This window comes from Cavia porcellus, unplaced genomic scaffold, assembly GCF_034190915.1.
Source record: "Cavia porcellus strain 051 isolate PalLab524CR breed Dunkin Hartley unplaced genomic scaffold, mCavPor4.1 scaffold_11, whole genome shotgun sequence".
In the NCBI taxonomy this organism is placed as follows: Eukaryota; Metazoa; Chordata; class Mammalia; order Rodentia; family Caviidae; genus Cavia; species Cavia porcellus.
In genome coordinates this window covers 44,496,558-44,517,230 of record NW_026947494.1, presented here as the reverse complement: position 1 = coordinate 44,517,230, position 20,673 = coordinate 44,496,558, and the positions used below count along the sequence as shown (strand labels likewise).

Genomic DNA, 20,673 nt, shown 5'->3' with positions numbered 1-20,673 from the left:
ACTCTCTACTCTTGGGAAAACTATGATTCCTCACTGATTTCCAGAAGTTTGTTACTACTAAGAGAAACAAAACTCACTATCCCAAGACCAACTAAAAACCCAAGGCAGAATATTCTTATCGTTCTATAACCCTCTCCCTAAATAGGGGTCAAATATATGACAACAAACAGAATGTAGCAGAAGCAAAACTATACCAGTTTTAGAACTAAAATTCATTAAATTTCCACATTTTCATTATTGGGAGCTTTGAGATAACATGTAAGAAACAGGGGTATCTGCTAGAGAGCTACCATAGATAGCACATGTGGACAGAGTAGTAGTGGCCCTAATATTACAGAGAATCAAAGGGCCAGCCAACCAGAACCAAGATTTCATTTTAAGTTCTAGTTAAGTTATTCTAGCCAGTCCCCAACAATTGGATCATCCTAGTTGATGTACCAAATACATGACTAAAGAAGCCATCTTGGACATTTTACTTAAAGAGACATCACAGAACAGTGACAAGCCATCCTTTTGTGTCTTTCCATTAATTCATATCCCATTCATATTTTTTCTATCACTATAACAAAATATCTGTGGCAACTAACTTTATAAAGAGTAAAGATTTATTTGGCTTGCTCACAGTTTTAGAAGTTCAAAGTCCAAAATTGATCGGTTCAATTGGTTTGGCCTCTGATGAAGTAGCAGATGGTAGCACATTTATAGTGCTATAATAGAAGAATGAAAATAGTCTGGTATTCATTTTGAGTTGTCTTTTAATTCACTGCTCTCTCAATACCAGGCAGCTCAGCTCTCCCCAGCTCAGCTGAGCTCCTAGCACTATTCAAGTCAAACAGAACACAGTAAAGCAATTTGAGCAGTTATGACTGATTCAGATCTAAAATGTCCCCTAAAGGTCCCACATTTAGGGTGGGGTATGATCAAAAGTGTCAGATGATTGGGGTCATGACTAGCAAGGGTATATTCTAATCCCTGGCTCCTCTTTTCTGTTCTACTTCCTGGCCAACATGTGATGAAGTTTTCCTCCACCATGCCATTCTGCCATGCTGTTTCTGCACTGGAGTCAGTCACCATGGACTGAATTCACTAAAACTGTGACTTAGAAGTAAATTTATCCCCTTTTAAACTGTAGGTGTCAGGTACAGTGAGTCCCTGATTTATAAACACTCAAATTGTGAGCTTTCACAGACTCGCTTTGTTGGACTTTCAAACAAATCAGACTTATGAACATTTTTCCAGAACAGAACTCATTCATAAGTTGGGGACTTATGAACAAACCTATGAATATTTCCCCAAAATAGAACTCATTTGTAAGTCAGAGACTCACTGAATTTATAACCAGAAACAGTAAAGTGTCTAAACCAAGGGCAAAGTTCTCAGGGCTACACTTTATTGTTACCCTTAATAGTGGAAGTCTGTTCTTTTTGGTAACCAAGAATCAAACTCAGGACCTTGTACTTGCCAGGCAGACATTTATGCCACTGAGCCATATCCTTGGCCCCAATCTCACATATTCTGATAAACAAAAGAAGCCAGAAACAGAAGATAGACTCTATGATCCCATTTATATAAAGTTCAAAAGCAAGTAAATCCAATTTATTGTAAAAATAATCAAGGCAAGAGTTCAAAGCAAGGAAAGAGGGACCTGTCTAAGTGATAAAAATGTTCTACATCTTGATTTGGGTGATGGGTAGAGGGAGTACATGTAGATAAAAATTTAAACTAGATTCTGAAGACATACATTTTATATGTAAGTTTATCATATTTTTCTTTTTAAATTTTACTTGTATGGTCCTGGGGTTGAACTCAGAATGTCATATATGCTAAGCATGCACTGTGCCACTGAGCTCCATCCCAATGCCTGTAATTTTTTTTTGGGGGGGGGTACTGGGAATTGAACTCAGGACCTCACACTTGCCAGGTAGACACTGTGCAACTGAGCTATATCCCCAGCCTCAACCTCTGTAAATTTTACTTCAAACAAACTAACAAAAACTTTCTCAAGATCACACAATTAGTAATGGAATTGAAACTTTGATCAATCTAAGTTGCTTCACTAGAGTTTCCTAATGAATTATACTGTATATGCAGATGAGGAAACTGTAAAGAACCTTTTTCTAAAGTGAACAGCATCATTCTCTGAATATATTTAATCATAGTGTTCATATTATGATAAATTTTAGATGCATTCTAAATTCTACTTAGTCTTAACTTGGAGATACAGTGGTAGTAATTTTGTTTGTAGATTTAAAATAAATTATTGCAACTAAATTTTCTTTCTCAAATGTCTTCTAATCCAATTAAAATATCTCAGCTGAAGAACAAACATGTTAAGATTAAACTATCAGAAAATACATTGCAACATCTACCCAGCAAGAACACATTGGGAAATAACTTTTACTGATTAGCATCCAGATTATCACGAAATAAATCTCCAGTGATAAAATATTAAGACCAATGACACACACAACTGATAAAAGAAGTACATAGATGCCAAAATGGTAAATTACCAAGCATCAATCATACATGTGATAAAGGGCAAAAATGTATTTTTGCCAGAGATTCAAACATTGCAGCTGGCAATGAGGTCACTCACTTGTTTCTCTATAATCAGTTAACAGTAACTAATGCACTAATAACAAGGTCTGAGAACTGTCATTCAGCTCTGATATGTGTATTATTCTACAGGCCTGCCTCTAAAGAAAATATATGTGAATGAATGCAATGGACTTGTTTATCAAATGGGAAATAAAGAGAAAAATCTAGTTATTGTCTTCCTTTTACATGTAAGTAGGTCTCAAGGTCTAAAGGTGAGTACTGGTAAGCTAGACACTACATAAATTGGCAAATAAAGTTGTCATGGTTTATGTTTGTGTCCCCCAGGCCTCATGAGTTGCATTGTTCATTCGTGATGGTTCATTGTTGTATAGTGCTTGGATTGATGGTGTCAGTGCTCCACCCACATAGGGGTGGAACCAGGATGTGATGTAATGGCAGGAAGAAGGTGTGTTTTTCTCTTTGCTGGTTCGAGTTTGCTGTTGGCGGCAGCCATGAACTGCAGCCCAGCCATGCCTGCCTGTCTTGGAGACAACTGAGTATGGACTGAAACCTCCAAAAACTGTAAGAAATAAACCTTTCCTTTCCCAACTTTGGGCTTCAGGTATTTTGTCTCAGCGACGAGCATAAAGTAACTAAGACAAAAGTCAATGCTAAAACTACTCCAGGGCTGAGGTCTTAGTTCAGTGGTGCACCACCTGCCTGGAAATGTGAGATCCTGAGTTTGATTCCAGGTACAAAAACAAACAAACAAACAAACAAAAATTCCAATTGGTTGCTTATTAAGAAGCATCAAGTTGATATTATATGTGCTTCTCTTTCTATACATAAAATTTATTCAATTAAACTTTTTATTTCTATTGAGAATTTTTAAATCTTCCACATGAAAATAAGGAAGAAAAGTTAAAATAGATATATCTAGCACTTTGGGATAAACCTCTATCTCCAGAAGGGTAGAGAAAGCTGTGAATGGTTGCAAACACCTGTAACTCAAGTCTCAGAGGATGAGGCAGAAGGATTACAACCTCAGCATGGGCAATTTATAACTTAGACTCTCAGAATTTTACAAAGACTGAGAATGTAGCTCAGTACAAAAAGTCCTGGGATAAATCACCACTAACATCAAAAGAGAGAAAGAGCAAGCTATTTTTGTTCCTGAAAGATGAAAAAAGAATCCCACAGAAATACGACTAAATCTAGAAAACACTAACAGAGAAAAAAAAATCTTTTAAGGCGTCCCCCACATAAAATTAAATTACAGATTTTAATTATTGTTATTTAAATCATAACAAAATATTCCAGAAACAATTGAAATCAAATAATAAATGCTGGCAAGGCTGGGTTGAAAAAAGAACCATTCTGTATAGTTGGTGGAAATGTAAGCTAGTACAACCATTATGGAAATCAATATATAAATTCTTCAAAAAACTAAACCTAGCTCAAGAGCTGAAAGCGCACTCCGTGATCTCCATCCTGCAGTGCACACTTGGCATGCCGCTTGGAGCCTGGTAGGGCCCCACCAAGCATCCCTTATCACCAGAGGACCCACAGAAAGGTCCCTCTGGACCTAGCTGGCCCACGCCCAGCAACCCCTAAGTGGCGTGGAGCTGCCTGCGCTCCATCTTGCGAGCAGAAAGTGCACACAGTGATATCCATACCACGGTGTGGTCTTGGTACGTCACTCAGAGCCTAGTAGGGTCCCACCAAGCATCACCCATCACCGGAGGACTCTCAGGAAGCTCTGTTCAGGCCTAGTTGGGCCGAGCCCAGCAACCCTTAGTGGCCTGGAGCCACCTGCGCTCTGCTTTGCAACGTGAAAGGGCAGTCGGCGATTTCCATCCTGTGGTGTCTCACTGCCTTGCTTGGAGCCTGGTAGGGCCCTGCCTAGCATCACCCCATAGCTAGAGGACCCACAAGAAGGTCCCTCGTGGCCTAGTTGGGCCCTGCCCCGTAAACTGAGTGGCCCTGAGCCACTGGTGCTCCACTTGGCAATGTCGAAAGTGTGTATAATGATTTCCATCCAGTCTTACAGCCACAGCACATTGCTCTGAATCTAGTAGTTCCCCACTCAGTGTCCCTCATCACTGGAAGACCCCCCAGGGAAGGTCCCTTTGGGCCTAGTTGGGCCCTGCCCAGAGACCCCAAGTGGCTGGGAGCTACCTGGAAAGTCATGTCTAATGACTTCCACTCAACTGGGGAAACTCCCTGCAGTAGGGATAGATATTCTCAACCCAAGAAACAACTAAGACCTTGCCTTCAGCTTCCCTAAGGGAATATAGGAAAATGACAAAACCAAAGGGCAAAATGCAATCTCAAACCTCCAGCCCATCCCAAGCAAGCCTAGGAGACATAGACACAGAACAAAATGTAAGCCATACATCTGAAACTCCTGAAATGATGGCAGCTGAAATAAAGAAACAACTTTGGGAAGCTATCAAAGAACTCAGATCAGAAATAATCTGCCAGGTAAAAGAAATGATGAATGTAATGAAAGAACTGAACACATATGAAGAAGACATAGTGAAAAAATTAAAGGAACACTGCAAAAAGATAGAAACCTTGAATGAACAATATAAGAAATGAACAGAATGCATGAAACAGATTCAAAGAGCTATCGAGATATCAAAAATTCCATCGAAAGTTGACAAAACTTCCTCAATGAAAGTGAAGATAGACTCTCAGACCTCAAAGACAAGATTTCAGCTGGTGAACAGGAAAGGAAAGATCTTTTAAAAATAACAAGGAATCAGGAAATAACAATTCAACAGCTGCAAGATGATGCAAAGAAAAACAACATAAGAGTGATAGGGATAAACAAAAAAGGTGACCCCACAAATGAGATCAACAAACTTTACAACAGCTGAAAATTTCCCAAACATGAGACTGGAAACTGGATCAGTGAAGCATATAGAACTCCAAATAGCCATAACCAAAATAAATATACAGCCAGATATATAATACTCAATATCCTACAAATTCAATAGAAGAACAGAATATTACACGCTGTTAGAAAAAAGAGACAGATCACCTACAAAGGAAAGCCTGTAAGAATCACCGAAGACTTCTCAACACAAACAATGAAGTCAAGAAGAGCATAGAGTGAAGTATTTCAGGTGAAAACAATTTCCAACCCAGACTGATGTACCCTGAAAAACTGTTCCTCAAAACTGATGGAGAATTAAGATACTTTCACGACAAAGAACAGCTGAAGAACTTCATTACCACTAAACCAATGCTGCAAAGAATATTGAAAGACATTCTAGATAGACATAGTAAAAAATCACTGTGCAAGGCGAACAATTAAACAGAGGGAAAAGGTAAAGAACAGCAGAAACATGCCAAAAATAAACATACATGTATATATATATCAGTTATAACTATTAATATAAATGACCTCAATTCACCAATTGAAAGAAACAGACTGGCAGAATGGATCAAGAAACAACATCCAATTATAGGCTGTATACAGGAAACTCATCTAACCCAAAAAGAAACTCATAGGCTGAAAGTCAAAGAATGGAAAACAATACTTCAAGCAATGGGATTAAAAAAAATCAGGGATAGCTATTCTGTTTGCAGACAATGTGAACTTCAAACCAAGAATGATCAAAAGAGATAAAAAAAAAAGGTCACTACATACTAGTTAGGGGAAAACTTCAAGAGGAAGAGATAACAATCTTAATATATATGCACCAAATTTAGGAACACTCAGTTATAAAAAACAAATATTAAAAGAAATGAAAAATCAAATAAACAACACAATTACAACAGGAGACCTTAACAGTGCATTGAAACAAAGAGACATCAACTAGACAGAAAATCAGCAAAGAAATAACAGAAATGAATCACACCTGTGAACAAATGGACTTGATAGACATATACAGACATATACATCAGAATATACATTCTTAGAAGTACATAGGACATTCTCTAAAATAGACCATATACTAGCCCACAGAACATACTTAAGTAAATGCAAAAGAACTGAAATTATCTCATGCATATTATCTGATCATAGTGCCAGGAATAGAAATTAATGGCAAAAGAAACTGCAAAAACTCCACAAACATATGGAAATTAAATAATACACTCCTGAGCAATCAGTGGGTCACAGAGGAAATTAAAAAAGAAATTAAACAATATCTACAAGCAAACAAAAATACAAATACAACTTACCAAAACCTATGGGGTGCAATGAAAACAGTCCTCCGAGGAAAGTTATTGTGGTGAATTCCCACATCAGGAAAACAAAATGAACACAAATAAACAACCTGATGTTACATCTCAAATATCTAGAAAAAGAAGAGCAAGTCAAGCCCAAAGCCAAAAGAATGGAGGAAATTATAAAGAACAAAGTGGCAATCAATGCAACAGAGACTAAGAAAACAATACAAAGAATCAATAAATCAAAGAGCTGGTTCTTTGAAAGAATAAATAAAATTGATAAGCCCCTAGCCAAACTTATTTTAAAAAAGGGAAGAAAAACTCAAAATTCAGGCAATAAGGAATGAAAAGGGTTAAATCACTAAAGGCCCTGTGGAAATACAGAGAATCATCAATACCTACTTTGAAAACCTTTATAGTTTTGATAACATAGAAGAAATGGAGAGATTCCTAGAAATATATGAATTAACAAAGCTGTATCAAGATGTAAAGCTGCTGAATAATCCAATTTCAATTAATGAAATTGAAAATGTAATTAAAAACTTACCAACAAAGAAAACCAAGGTACTGATGGATTCACTGAGGAATTCTGCAAGAAATTCAAGGAAGACTTAATGCCAACACTCCTCAAGCTTTTCAATGAAATTGAAAGGAAAGCAATCTCCCTAACTCATTCCTGGAAGTATTAGTCTAATACCAAAACCACAGAAAGACCCAACTAAAAAAAGAGAGAACTATAGGCTAATCTCCCTAATGAACATAGATGCAAAAATTCTCAATAAAATACTGGGAAACAAAATGCAGCAAATCATCAAGATTATAACACAACCAAGTAGCATTCATCCTCAGAATGCAGGGATGATTCAATATATGTAAATCAGTAACATGATCATTTATACAGATATAGAAAAAGCTTTTGATAAAGCCCATCACTCATTCATGATAAGAACCCAATAGAAAATTGAATAGATGGTCTTTACCTCAATACGATAAAAGCCATCTATGACAAACCAACAGCCAGCATCATATTAAATGGCCCAAAACTGAGAGTAAAATCAGGAACAAGACAAGGATGTTCATAATCACTACTGATATTCAATATAAATCCTCTAAAATCAGAAACAAGACAAGGATGTCCATTATCACCACTCCTATTCAATACAGTGCTGGAAATACTAGCCAGAGCAACTAGACAAGACAGAGAAATAAAAGGAGTAAGGATAGGAAAAGAAGTTAAAATTATTATTTGCAGATGATATGACACTCTACATAGAAGACCCCCAAAACTCCATTGAAAGACTCCTAGGTATAATAAATTAATTCGATAATGTAGCTGGATACAAAGTCAAAACTCAGGAATCAATAGCATTCCTACACACCAAAAACAAACTCACTGAGACAGAAATAAACCACACACTTCACAACAGAATCCCAAAAATGAAAGACTTAGGTATCAATCTAATAAAAGAAGTAAAAGAATTATTCAGGGAAAAGTATAATACCCTGAGAAAAGAAATTGAAGAACTCAGAAAACACACAAAGAATTTTTAAAAAATCAGACCCCCCAGGACTTCCGGGAAAACATGGCAGATAGGTAACAGCAGCTACAGAGGCTCTCTGCAATAGGCAGCTTAGATTCCAGGAATGGTACGGTGTGGGGAGTCCTAAGCAGGGAGAAGATATACCCTGCCGACCCAGGAATGAACTAAGCTGAGAGAAACCAATTGGAAATGCAAATCCTGGTGCTACAACTGGAACAGTTAAAGCCTCAGTGCCAAAGCTGGAACCTGCACCTCTGATGACCCTGGCTTAAATTTCCTGCCACCGCTGCTGCATCTGAATCGGCACAGCAGGGATACAGATGTGAAAGCTCTGAGAGTATGAACCAAATTAACAGCAGAGCTGGTGGGGAGCCCTGGCAGGGAGAGGAACGGGGACCCTTCCTTAGAGTAGGAGACTCCAACAGAGGACATTCTGGGACCAGGCAGACTAGCCAGAGCAGGATGCTGCAGTGACTTCAAAGTCACATATTCCCTTCTCAAGCGGGATTGGTGGGGAGCACTTGACCTGGGTGACTCTGTGGACTAAGACCCAGTAGGCTAGCCCAAACCAGGTCCCTGTGTCTGGCAGTGCACCCTAATGCAGTGAAGCCTTCAGTAGGTTGAATGACCTTGGAGGGGCGGGTCCAGCATAGGCTGCCCATGTCTGTGTCTCCCTAGTACACTGGAGTGGGCGGGAACACCTAGCTGATGCGATTCAAACAAATTGTAACCCACAAAGAAAGAAACTGGGTCTCCTATATACGCTTGTATGGAAGGAACAAAAAGTATGGGAAGAGGGAGCAACAAGAAAGGGTCCTCAGTCCCCAATCCTGAGAACACTGATCCAGGAAAGGTAAATGCAAAGGCGAATGAGGACAGAAAACATGCAATATCAGGCATGGCACCAATAGACTTAAAGCCCTATCTCTAGGACCTCATAGATGAGTTCAAAAGTGAAGTATTTAACCAAGTAAAGCAAGATATAAGTAGAATAAAGAAATGCTAAGCACCTCCCAAGAAAAAACAGATGCTGGAATGGAAGAACACAAAAAAAGGAGAGAATTGTTTGATGGAGATAATAGAGAAAACATAGAATACATGAAGCAGTTTAAAGAGATTACCAAGAAACTGAAAACTCTATTGAAAGCTGGCATAACAGCCTTAAAGAAATTAAGGATAGATTATCTGAACCGGAGGACAGATTTGAAATGTGGGAGCATGAAAGGAAAAACTTCTTAAAAATAACAAGGAAATAAGCAGTAACAATACAAAGGCTAGAAGATGATAAGAGGATCTATAACTTAAGAATTAAGAATGTAATGGAAGAAGCAGGGATACAAACAAATGAACTGCAAAGGCTATTCACAGAAATAATCAAAAAGAACTTTCCTAATATGGGACAAGGTAAAGATACTTAGATCTATAAGGCATACAGGACCCCAGCCACCTACAACCCAAAAAGAACTACACCCAAAATAATCAAAATTCCAGAAATCCAATATAAGAACAGAATATTAAAAGCTGTCAGAGACAAGAAACAGATCACTTAACAGGGAACATCCATCAGAATTAAAGCAGACTTCTCAGCACAAACTATCAAATCCCAAAGAGCATGGGGCAAAATAATTCAAGCTTTGAAAGACAATAATCTCCAGCCAAGATTGATATATATCCTGCACAACTATCCCTAGAAATTAATGGAGAAACAAGGTGCTTCCAGGATAAAGAGGAAGTAGGGGAATTTGCAACCACCAATTCAACTCTAGAGAGAATACTGCAGGATATTCTAAAAAAGGAAAATACCAAGATTCCAGAAACAGTGGCAGAGAGGACACAATGGATGGAGCAGAAAGCGAAATAAAGAAGACAAACTGACAACTAATGACAGAAATAGAGCTCAACAAAAATGAGGCAGACAAGTTTGGATGGTAGGAACAGCTATTTTGGAGAAAAAAAGACATCATAATAGCTAGTGCTGATTTAATATCTTGTTTGGAAGTCCCATCAAGCTTTTGTTCTTTTGTCTCCATCAGTCTTAACATGTTGTATCTTACTGGATTTTATTATGTGATAATATAAACAAAAACTTTTATTAGACAAGGATATAATACAGAAACCATTGTTCATTTTCTGTTAGTTGGTTCTAAATACCCTGTAATACTGTCATTCTCTTGAATGGTTTTACATTGTCTTGATATGTTTGATGCTACAGTATATGAAGTTATACTCAAAGATTTCAAAGAAAGAGACACCATAGTAACTACTTTTATGTTGGGATATCTTGTGGTGAAACACTATTTTGCTTAAATGGTTATGTTCTGACCTGTGCTGTTTTTGTTATGTCCTCTTTTATCTGTCTCCTTTTTTAATTACTTATTTACTTTTATCTTTTAATTAAGGGGAAAAATAAAAATAGGATATATCATAGTAACCCACTTTGATTTCCTATTAACTTGATTTGAAACTGTATTGCTCTCGCCATCTTGTTTTGACTGATTTTACTCTATTGTGTTTTGCTTGATAGTACCAAGTTTGAAAGTATGGGCAACAACTGTGAAGACAGTAATATTATTATGACACCCATTCTGGTTGACTATTATCTTCTTTTGAAGTCCTGTAATGCCTCCAATGTTTTGGTTTTATTGGTTTTGTCCTTTACTGTTTTGTTCAATTTTACTATAACTGATGATATAGGCAATTCTTTTTAAGATAGCAAGAGGCATTATGGTAACCACTGTTTATCACCTTGTATTCTGTTTTTACATTATGTACTATGTGCATCCTTTTCATTTGACTGACTCTGTTTTGCTATGTCACATTTGATTTTATTCTCTTCAAAAAAAGTAATAAGAACTGTGGGAGTAATAAAACCCAAAATATATAATTGTCATTGTAAAAAAGAGAGGAAAAGAAAGCGCTCTAAAGGATATAACTGCATGTATATTTAAGCATAGAAGATAACCATATTACTGAGTTTTTGTTGGATCATTGAACAGAACTGTTTGCAGTGTTTGTCCACTTTACATGCTTTCATTTTGCAATTTGAACAACTATTTCTAAGATGATAATATGTAATCTATTAACTAGTGATTTCGTACTGTTTCCTTTTTTTTTGAAATTTTGTATAACTTATACCCTTTTTGTTTTTTTCTTTTTCTTCTTAAATAATATTTTTTAAAAAATCAGACCCCAAAATTCAAAGACTCAAAAATGCTCTCAAAAATGAGCATCTGACATGAATACACCAGTTCTCAGTGAATCAATACAAATGACAAATAAATACATGGAAAAATGTTCAGCTTCATTGGTCATTAGAGAAATGCAAATTAAAACAACACTGAGAGTCCATCTCACTCCAGAAAGAATAGCCAGGATCAAGAAAACTACCAACAACAAATGCTGAAGAGGCTGTGGGGAAAAAGGAACTCTCCTGCATTGTTAGTGGGAGTATAGACTGATACAACCACTGTGGAGGTCATTCTGGAGATTTCTCAAAAAGCTAGGATTGGAATCCCATTTGACCCAGCTATTCCACTTCTGGGCATATTTCCAAAAGAACTGAAAATATCACACCACAGTGATATATGTGCACCCATGTTTATAGCATCACAATTTGTAATAGCCAGATCTTGGAAACAACCCAAATGCTCATCAACTGAGGAATGAATAAAAAAGATGTGGCACTTTTATACATTGGTGTACTACTCTGCTATAAAGAATGGTCACATTAAGATTTTTATAGGTAAATGGATGCAACTTGAGACCATACTCATAAGTGAAATAAATCAAACTCACATGTGTAAATACCATATAGTCTCCCTAGTGTAGGAAACAGTAAGAGTACATAAGATACAAAATCCTCAATAAATACTGTGAAATGGTAAGAATCTGCTCAAAGGGGAAGAAATAATATCTCAGGGAAAAGGAAAAAGATGTAATCTTGCCTTGCAGCATCACAGCATCATGTACACTGAGGCCTCAACTGTAACTGGAGGCCACATACCAAAACCAGCTTTCATGGCAAAATATTAAGCCTCAGAAAAGCCCTATCCACAATTTAATTATGAAATGATTTCCCCCCAAAAAATATATTGTTCTTCACAGTTTCACTCCACAGTTGGCTGGTTTCTAGCAGTACAGCGTGGGAGAGGGGCATGGCAGAGAAGAAACAGTTAATGGCAGGGTAGACAGACAAAAGTAGCAGCACCAATTCTATACCTTACCCCCTTTCTGTAGTTGTTGCTTAGAAATTGAAGCAATAAAGACCAAAAAAGAAATCAAATTGGAGAGCTGGTTATTTAAAAGAATAATTAAGACAAAGCATTAGGCAATCTTACCAAAAAAAGAGACACAGATCATGAAATTAGAAATGAAAAGGTGAAATCCCAAGACAGTCATTGTCAAGATTATTAGCAACTGTTTCACAAACCTATATGCAATAAACTGAAGAATTCAAGAAATAGATTTCTACATATTTATGAATTACAAAAAGCAAATCAAGACGATTTAAAACTTAAGGGTCATATAGCTCAGCAGCACTACACCTAACTGGCAAGCACAAGCTTCTGATTTTGATTCCCAGTACCAAATAAATAAATAAATAAATAAATAACCTGAATAATCCAGTAGCAAGTAGTGAAATTGAGCAGTAATTTTAAAAAACTAATCAACTAAGAAAAAGCACACAACCTGATAGATTCACTGCCAAATTCTGTAAGGGGAAGATCTAATGCCAATACCCATTAAACTCTTTAATGAAATTAAAAGGGAAGGAAAACTCCTAAAGTCATTCTTAGAAGCTAGGATTACCTTGTTCTAAAATCAGACAAAGATCCATCAGAAAAAAGAACTACAGGCCAATCTCTCAAATGAAGACAGATGCAAAAATCCTCAACACGATACTGGCAAACAGAATGCAACAAAGCATCAAAAGATCATATACCACGACCAAGTAAGCTTCATCCCAGGAATGCATGAATTAATATATGCAAATCAATAAATGCAATCCATCACAAACAGAAGTGCAAAATCAGATTTCAATAGATCCAAGAAAAAGCCTTTGACAAAATTCAACATCTATTCATATAAAAACCCTGAAGAAAACAAGTATAGAGGATCTTATCCTAATCTAATAAAAAACCAAATTACGATAAAAAACATCATATTAAATAGGGGAAACTGAAAGCTTTCCCTCTAAAATCAGGAACTGCTGAGGAAAGCTTGACATAGTACAGACCAGGCAATAATTAATATTAATAAATTGGCACAAAAATAGTCTGTCCTAGACTTACATGATTTGCAGCAACAGCCCCAACTTAAGGACAGATTAACCTTTAAGTCAATGGCCAGAGCTGAGGCTAACAGTCTGTAAAGATCTGGGACCTCAAAACAAGATAGCATGATAGCTGAGGACCTTGATTCGTGCAAATTCTGTCTAGCTCAGTAGCTGCAGTTAGCAGACAGTCAGGTACTAGTCAACCCTCACCTGTTCCTGTGTGCTTTTCCAAAAATGCACTGTTTCTCAATTCTTGAACCTTCACTGCATTAGCAGTTTACTGCTACTGCTTCCTGCAGCTCACCAGCTCACCCCTCAATCAAGTTGTATACCTAATAAAATCCAAAGACACCATGCCTCATGATTCTACCCTGTCATTGAGCTTTGACCATCCTGGCACCCCTTCTAACTAAAATATATGTTTTGCCTGTATTTTATTCTACTGTTGTACTGCTGAGCAGGAAACTGGTGGTCCTAGACCAGGGACCTGATGAGGAACAAGACAAAGATATCCACTCCTCTTCAACATAGTTCTCAAATATTTGCTAGGTCAATTACACAAGAGAAAGAAATAAAAGGGATATACATAGCCAAGCATAAAGTGTAAGTGTCATTACTTTCAGATTATATGATCCTCTACCTACAAGACAAAAAATACCACCAAGATACCTAGAATTAATACCAAAATTCATCATTATAGCAGGGTAAAAATCAACACACAAGAACCAATAGCTTTTCTGTTAATAAACTCATTAAGAAAGAATTTAGGAAAACAATACCATTCACAATAGTATCAATAAAAATCAATACTTAGAAATTAACCTCATCAATGATAATTATATCATTCAGAAAAAAGGAGAATGAATCAGAAAATGGAAAGATAACCCACGTTCCTGAATAAGCAGAACCAATATACTAGTCAAAATGGCGATACTGCCAAAACTGATGTATAGATTAATACAATGCCAATCAAACTACCAAGGGCATTGCTCACAGATCTAAAGAAAACAAAAATTAATATGGAACCACAAAAGTCCCAGAACAGCAAAAGAAACACAGGCTAACAATCCTAGCAAAGCAGAGGGTATCTGAAGTTTTATTACAAAGCTACAATGACAAAAGCAGCATGGTGGGGCTAAGAATTTAGCTTAAGTGCTTGTATGGTAAGAGCAAAGTCATGAGTTCAATCTCTGGCACCAAAAAAAAAAAAAAAAAAAAAAGTAGCATGGTACTGGCCCCAAAATAGACATGTGCCTCAAAGGAACAGAATAAAAGAAACAGAAACAACTTGAGGTACATTAAGTTACTTTAACAAAGGATCCAAAAATATGCACAAGAGGAAAGAGAGCCCTTTAATAAATGGTACAGTAAAATGTAGACAGCTACATGCAGAAGACTGAGTACAGACCAATATATCTCACCAGGTACTAAACTAAAATCAAAATGAATCCAAGATTTAAATGATAGGACAAAATAGGTAAAACTCTTGAAGACAGGCATAGGGAAGCACTTTCTGAATAAACCCTCCAATAACACAAGAAATAATACTGAGAATCAACAAATGGGATCATATCAAATATAAAAGCATCTGCACAGTAACCGACTGAAAAAATAATCTACAGAATGAGAAAAAATTCTTTCTAGCTACTCCTCAGGCAAAGTACTAATATCTATCATATGTAAAGAACTCAAAAAAATTAGACCCTTCAAAATAAAAGATCCCGGTAGAAAATGGACAACTGAAATAAACAGATGCTTCTCAAAAAAGTACAAATGCCCAATGAATACATTTAAAAACACTGACTACATCTCACCATTGTAGAAATGTAAATTAAAACAACACAGAGATACCATCTTACTCAAGTATGATATCAAGAAATCAAATAATGACAAGTGCTGGAGAGGCTGTGGAGGGAACCCTGCTACACTGTCAGTGAGAATATAAAATAGTACAATCACTAGTTCTCAAAAAGCTGACACTAGAAATTCCATTTGACCCAGTTCTCCTTCTAGTTACTTCCAAGAATGAAAAGTCATCATATTACAATGATGCTGCACATCTATGCTTGCAGCAGCAAAATTTATGAGAGCTAAAAAGGCGGGGAGGAGACCATCTTTTGATGGAGAGCACAGAACGGGAGGAGTGAGAGACAGGATGAAGAAAAAGAATTAAGTCTACATGTACCAACTTCCCACGAGGAATGTAATCACTATGTACTGCAAATATGTACTACTAACAACAAAAAAGTAAAATAATTGCTAAGGGGCTGAAGAATTTACTTCAGCTGCCAGCTCTCAAGCTTGCTTCAAGATCTCATTTGTTCATTTTTCAGCGTCTCTCTACACACCTTGTCATTTCTGTCCTCTCTTAATCTGTAGTTCTGTATGGGTTTGCTAATCTGTTGGATAACGATAAATCAACAATTTTTAATATAAAACGAATCATACGTTATACAACAGGATTAGGAACTGCAATTTTAAATTCTAATTCTCTGCAAAGAAATCCGAGACTTGTGGTGCCAGTTACTCCCGCCGCCCCGCCCCCCTGCCACTCACCTGGTGCGATCAGCCTGAGCTCCTGGCTGAATGAACTCTTTTGCAGCATCTCAGTCCTCCAGATCCTACCTCTCCAAATTCCTGCTGCAACCCAGGAACCCAGAAAGACTCCTGCTGCCAGTCTGTGAGTGCGGAAGGACCACAGGGTCAGGGTCACGCCTGAGCACCGCCTCCGCAAAACTCAGCACCGCCTCCGAGAGCCTCAGCTTCTCAGGATTGCAGCTCCAAAGGCTGCCCAAGCTTGGCAGTTTTCTGGCTAGCTCCTCACAGCCAGGGCCTTGGGAGAGACTCCATTCTGGACTAATTTGTACTAAGAAAAGAAAGTTGTGAAGACATGGTTTGGTCTAATGCAGGGTTCATGTGAAGTTGGACACAGCATAGAACAGCTATTGGCAAGTTGCTGAAGTTTTAAAACGAGCTTCTTAAAATGCCCGAAAAGAATAAACAGCTATACTTTTCAATACATTTAAAAATCAAGGTCTCAGCAAACAGTGAAAAGTTGCTCTCACCCAAATAAGGGTAACAGACAGGCAACTACCCAGTCAAGTGAAACTATAGGAAAGGGGAATGGGTAAGCTCCCCATTACTGCTCCTCTAATATAGAAATGCAGCCAGTGCTTAAAAAGTCAGGAAATCCACTTCTAAATCACTTCCAAGGCATAGGTTGAGCAGGTAGGTTACCCATCATATGGATCAGATCTATTCCCACCTGTTCCCTATTACACTACTATCATTCTGACAGTCCTGTTATGTACTATTGGTTCTTTTCACTTCACACTCTGGATTGCATAATTTGGGCCATTCTTTTGCGTCTACCACAATGCAAGGATTCAGGAAGAAAAAATAACCTTTATCAGAAAATTAACCTTGAGGGGAGTTTGAATAGAACTAGAGAAAAGGACACTAGACTAAAAGATGAAAAGATACCAAAATGGGACAGATTGATGAATTTGACTAAAGTGAACTCGATGAGTTACATTAAATATACATACAACCTGTAAAATGAAGTCTTAAAATGTCTAAAGCAAGGCCAACATGGGAAAAATGCCCAGTGTGAAATACTGGTTTCTTAGGTTAAATTTCATGAATTAAGGAAGTATTAATGTCAGAAAATATACTAATAAATATTTGAGTTAAAAATAACTCAAATATTAAAATCGTTTTTTAAACAGCTGGGCATGGTGCACACCCCTGTAAACTCAGTTACCCAGGGAGCTGAGGCAGGAACAAGTTCAAGGCCAATCTGGGTGATTTGGCGAGACCCTGAAAGGGCTAGGAATGTAGCTCAGAGGGATAGTGCTCCTGGGCTTAATCCCCAGTATAGGAGGAAAAGAAAATATCGTACTAAAACATACGCACAAATGGCATGATAAAAGAGAACTGACTCAACAGTTCTGGTAATCTACACACACACACGCAAGTCAAAAACAGAAAAGATAATGAAGAATATATTAACTGGCCCATTATCCAGTGAATATTTACATAAGCAAATATAAACACTGGCTACTCTCTTTTAAAATCAACCTATAGATAAAACAAAAGAGACTGTATGGTCCAGAATACAAATGTTAACTTTGGAAAAATAAATGCATGACTTACAAATGTTACAATGCAAAAGAAAAATGGAAAAAAAGGTATTTTAATATCCTCTCACGAGGTATCCTTCTAAAGTGAGTTAAAGAAAGGTTAAGTTAAATCCTTACCTACTAAACAAAAATTTAATATATCTTTAAATATGGCAGACAAAAATATATGTGTACATGATGGAAACAGGAATGGTTAAAGGTAGTTGATTATAGGATGTTGGGTAACAATTTGGAAAAGGGACAAAACATTTTCTATTATAAACATTTCTAGGATTTTGTTTTCTAATGTTAGATATATGTTACTTCAATAATTTTTAAAGACAACATTCAAATCTATATCTAGAAATGGGAAAATAACCGAACATAAAGATATTTTCAGTTCGTCTATAATAGTGTTTGGGTTATTCAGGATTTTTCTTTCCATCTTTGTATTTTCAGCAATGCATTTGATTGTACTTTCACATATCAAATAAAATAAAAATCTTAAAAAGCAATCAGCTGAGTAAGGAGCTTTGAATAAAAAGCAATGAACTATGAATGCTCTTTGTAAACAATACAAATTTAAAACAATTAAAGCATGCAAATATTATAAATAACAATGTAAACATTTTTAGTCTTTTTCAGACTCATCACAAGGTGAAATATTTCCCAGACTTACTGAGCTTTCCCTTTCTGAGCTGTCTACACATCCATACCTAAAGAACCACATACTAATAAATCAACTGCAGTCACAGCAATGTTTGTCTTTTCAGTTTTTATATATACACACATACATTCATATTCCCTTTAACCTGTTTACATTTTCCTTTGTGATTCTGTCTTTGGAACTTAAAAACCAACCTTTATCTCTAATTTGAAAGTTTTAATAATGTATTTTATAGTAGGAACTTTTTATAGTTCACATGGAATTAGTATTAAGTATAACGGGATAGGCATTTAACCAATTGTTCTAACACTGTCAAATATCCTTTCCTTTTGCATATGTGACATTTATTAACTAAATTCATATACCATGATAATACATCAGTGACCTGTTACTGGAGACTGTTAAGAGTAATAGTAGCAAACTGGTAATTTTTGTCTCGACAATACACTTGTTTCACGTCAATGTTTGAGGTTGTTTGTTTAACAATTTATATTCTGGGCACAATAAGTTTAAGATATACAGTGGTGAATGAAAAAGATAGAATTCTCTCAATGACTGCAAAATATGAATCAAAATTATGGCAAGAATGAATAGCATTTTTTGAAGTTTAAGACTGATTTTCATTACCACATCTGTGTGGCAATATGTTATACATTAGTATTTATTTTTTGTAGCAAGTATGTTACACATTAATATTTAGTGTAGCAAGTATGTCATACATCAATATTTACTTTGTGTAAGATTTTTTTTTTTTTTGGTATCAGCAGTCAAACTCATGACCTCACACTTGCCAGGCTGGTGCTATGCTGCTAAGCTATATCTCTAGCCCTGTGTGAGACTTTTATTCATTGTATTCATTTCACAAGATGAAATGCATTCAGAACTGTGATATGTAACAAAAAAATCAAACATGCACCTAAAAAACTTAGGAGAAAATGTGTTTCATCTTTTATTTCCAAGGAAAGTGCATATTATAAAAAAAGAAAAAGGAAAAGGAAAAAAAGAAAACATTTGTCATGCCATTGAGTACAGAGCTCACATGTTGCAAACATTTAACTATTTGCAGCACACATTTGGTAATCTGAAATCAAAATCACTTTGACAGGCTTCAGTCTTCTACTGTTTCATAAAAAAATCACATTATAGTGTTATCACATTATAATGACACACTGTTATTTAAAGGCTCAAGTAAAATTGACACCCAATAATTTTTAAACAAATATTTATCATCTTAACTATTTTTATAAAATAAACATACTAAGACAGCACTTAGACATGTAACTTGTCTCAATTGCCTGAATATTCTAGAAATAAGACATTTAGAATGCTTTAGCACTTCCAGTGAATGACATTTGTATCAGTAACTGCAACATTGAAACTCTAAGCACTAATCAAAAAGAATTTTTTTTAACAGGTGGGACAACAGAATGACAGGCAATACGAGAATGTCAGGTTTCACATTTCTGTTTAAAATTTAAAAATCAAAACTATTGTCTTCTCAGCATCAAAACTGTACCACAGACTTGAACCTTTTTTTTTTTTTTTTAAGCTTTAATCCCATGACTCTTCATCAACTGGATTGGGAGCTTGTGAAGAAAACCCTGCTGTATTCAAAGTGTTCTTGCCCTGGTAATTCTTTAAAAAAGAAAGAAAATTTTAGTTTATGACAGCTTTAAAATTACATTTCCCAGGATGAAAACAGGAACTCAAGCTTTCTACCTCCTCTGCCCCAAATATATAGACCTTCTTTCTCACTAAATCTGAATCACTTGATAAAAGGCTTCTATCAAACTGAAAGTCTAAACTGCACAAAATAATTCACAATTTTTAAGCCATTAGTTTTGCAAATGGAAAAACTTAATGTTACACTTCAACAAATATGCACAAACATTTAATTAGTATGCTCATTGCATAAAAACATAAGACTTGCAGTCCTACAGCTCTAGTATTTTTATCTTAATGTGGTCAAGTTTTTTTAAATTAAAATCCTGAAAAAAGTTCAAAAGATCCCAAATTAGAATTTAAAATTGCCAATAAATTCAGTAAAGGAAGATGCTTAAATCGAACAAGGTTAATTCCTTGCCTTTAAAAACCCAAAAATATATATGCACATAAAATTTTATAATTTACCTTCTAGGCATGAAAATAATGGTTTAATTACTGAATGTTATAATTAACAATATCAAGCACAATATTTTAACTTGAAGTCAAGTTCTGAATTTTTCCTCTTACTAACCTTTCTAGTATCAACTGATGCAAACACATTTCCTCTTGTACTACCACTGAAGCCAGGAACATATGTACTAAAGGCAATTTCTTCCAACCACGAAGGAACATCTTGTTGAGCCT

The 20,673-nt window shown here is 36.1% G+C and overlaps 2 protein-coding genes across 14 annotated transcripts in view; both read right to left on the bottom strand.

Moving 5' to 3' along the window:
- Nucleotides 1–16,248, bottom strand: part of Il31ra (interleukin 31 receptor A) — a 116,250-nt gene extending 100,002 nt beyond the window's left edge. For 7 of the 9 annotated variants that reach the window (XR_010050481.1, XR_010050482.1, XM_063258178.1 and 4 more), the window contains exon 1: nucleotides 16,093–16,247. Coding sequence is in view for 6 of the 9 variants with exons in the window: in XM_063258178.1 (XP_063114248.1) it covers nucleotides 16,093–16,141 (49 nt within the window). In the remaining 3 variants the exon portion in view is untranslated. Of the gene's footprint in view, nucleotides 1–16,092 lie in introns of all 9 variants that reach the window. The other 2 variants (XM_063258173.1, XM_063258174.1) reach the window with 2 other exon arrangements.
- Nucleotides 16,249–18,692: 2,444 nt separating this feature from the next.
- The window catches only part of Ddx4 (DEAD-box helicase 4), an 87,688-nt gene continuing 85,707 nt past the window's right edge, over nucleotides 18,693–20,673 (bottom strand). The window contains exons 19-20 of one of the 5 annotated variants that reach the window (XM_063258161.1): nucleotides 20,561–20,671; nucleotides 18,693–19,959 (exon numbers count right to left, since the gene is read on the bottom strand). In XM_063258161.1, the coding sequence (XP_063114231.1) occupies nucleotides 19,876–19,959; nucleotides 20,561–20,671 (195 nt within the window). In that variant the 3' untranslated portion in view covers nucleotides 18,693–19,875. The remainder of the gene's footprint in view (nucleotides 19,960–20,560; nucleotides 20,672–20,673) is intronic. The other 4 variants (XM_063258160.1, XM_063258159.1, XM_063258163.1 and 1 more) reach the window with 4 other exon arrangements.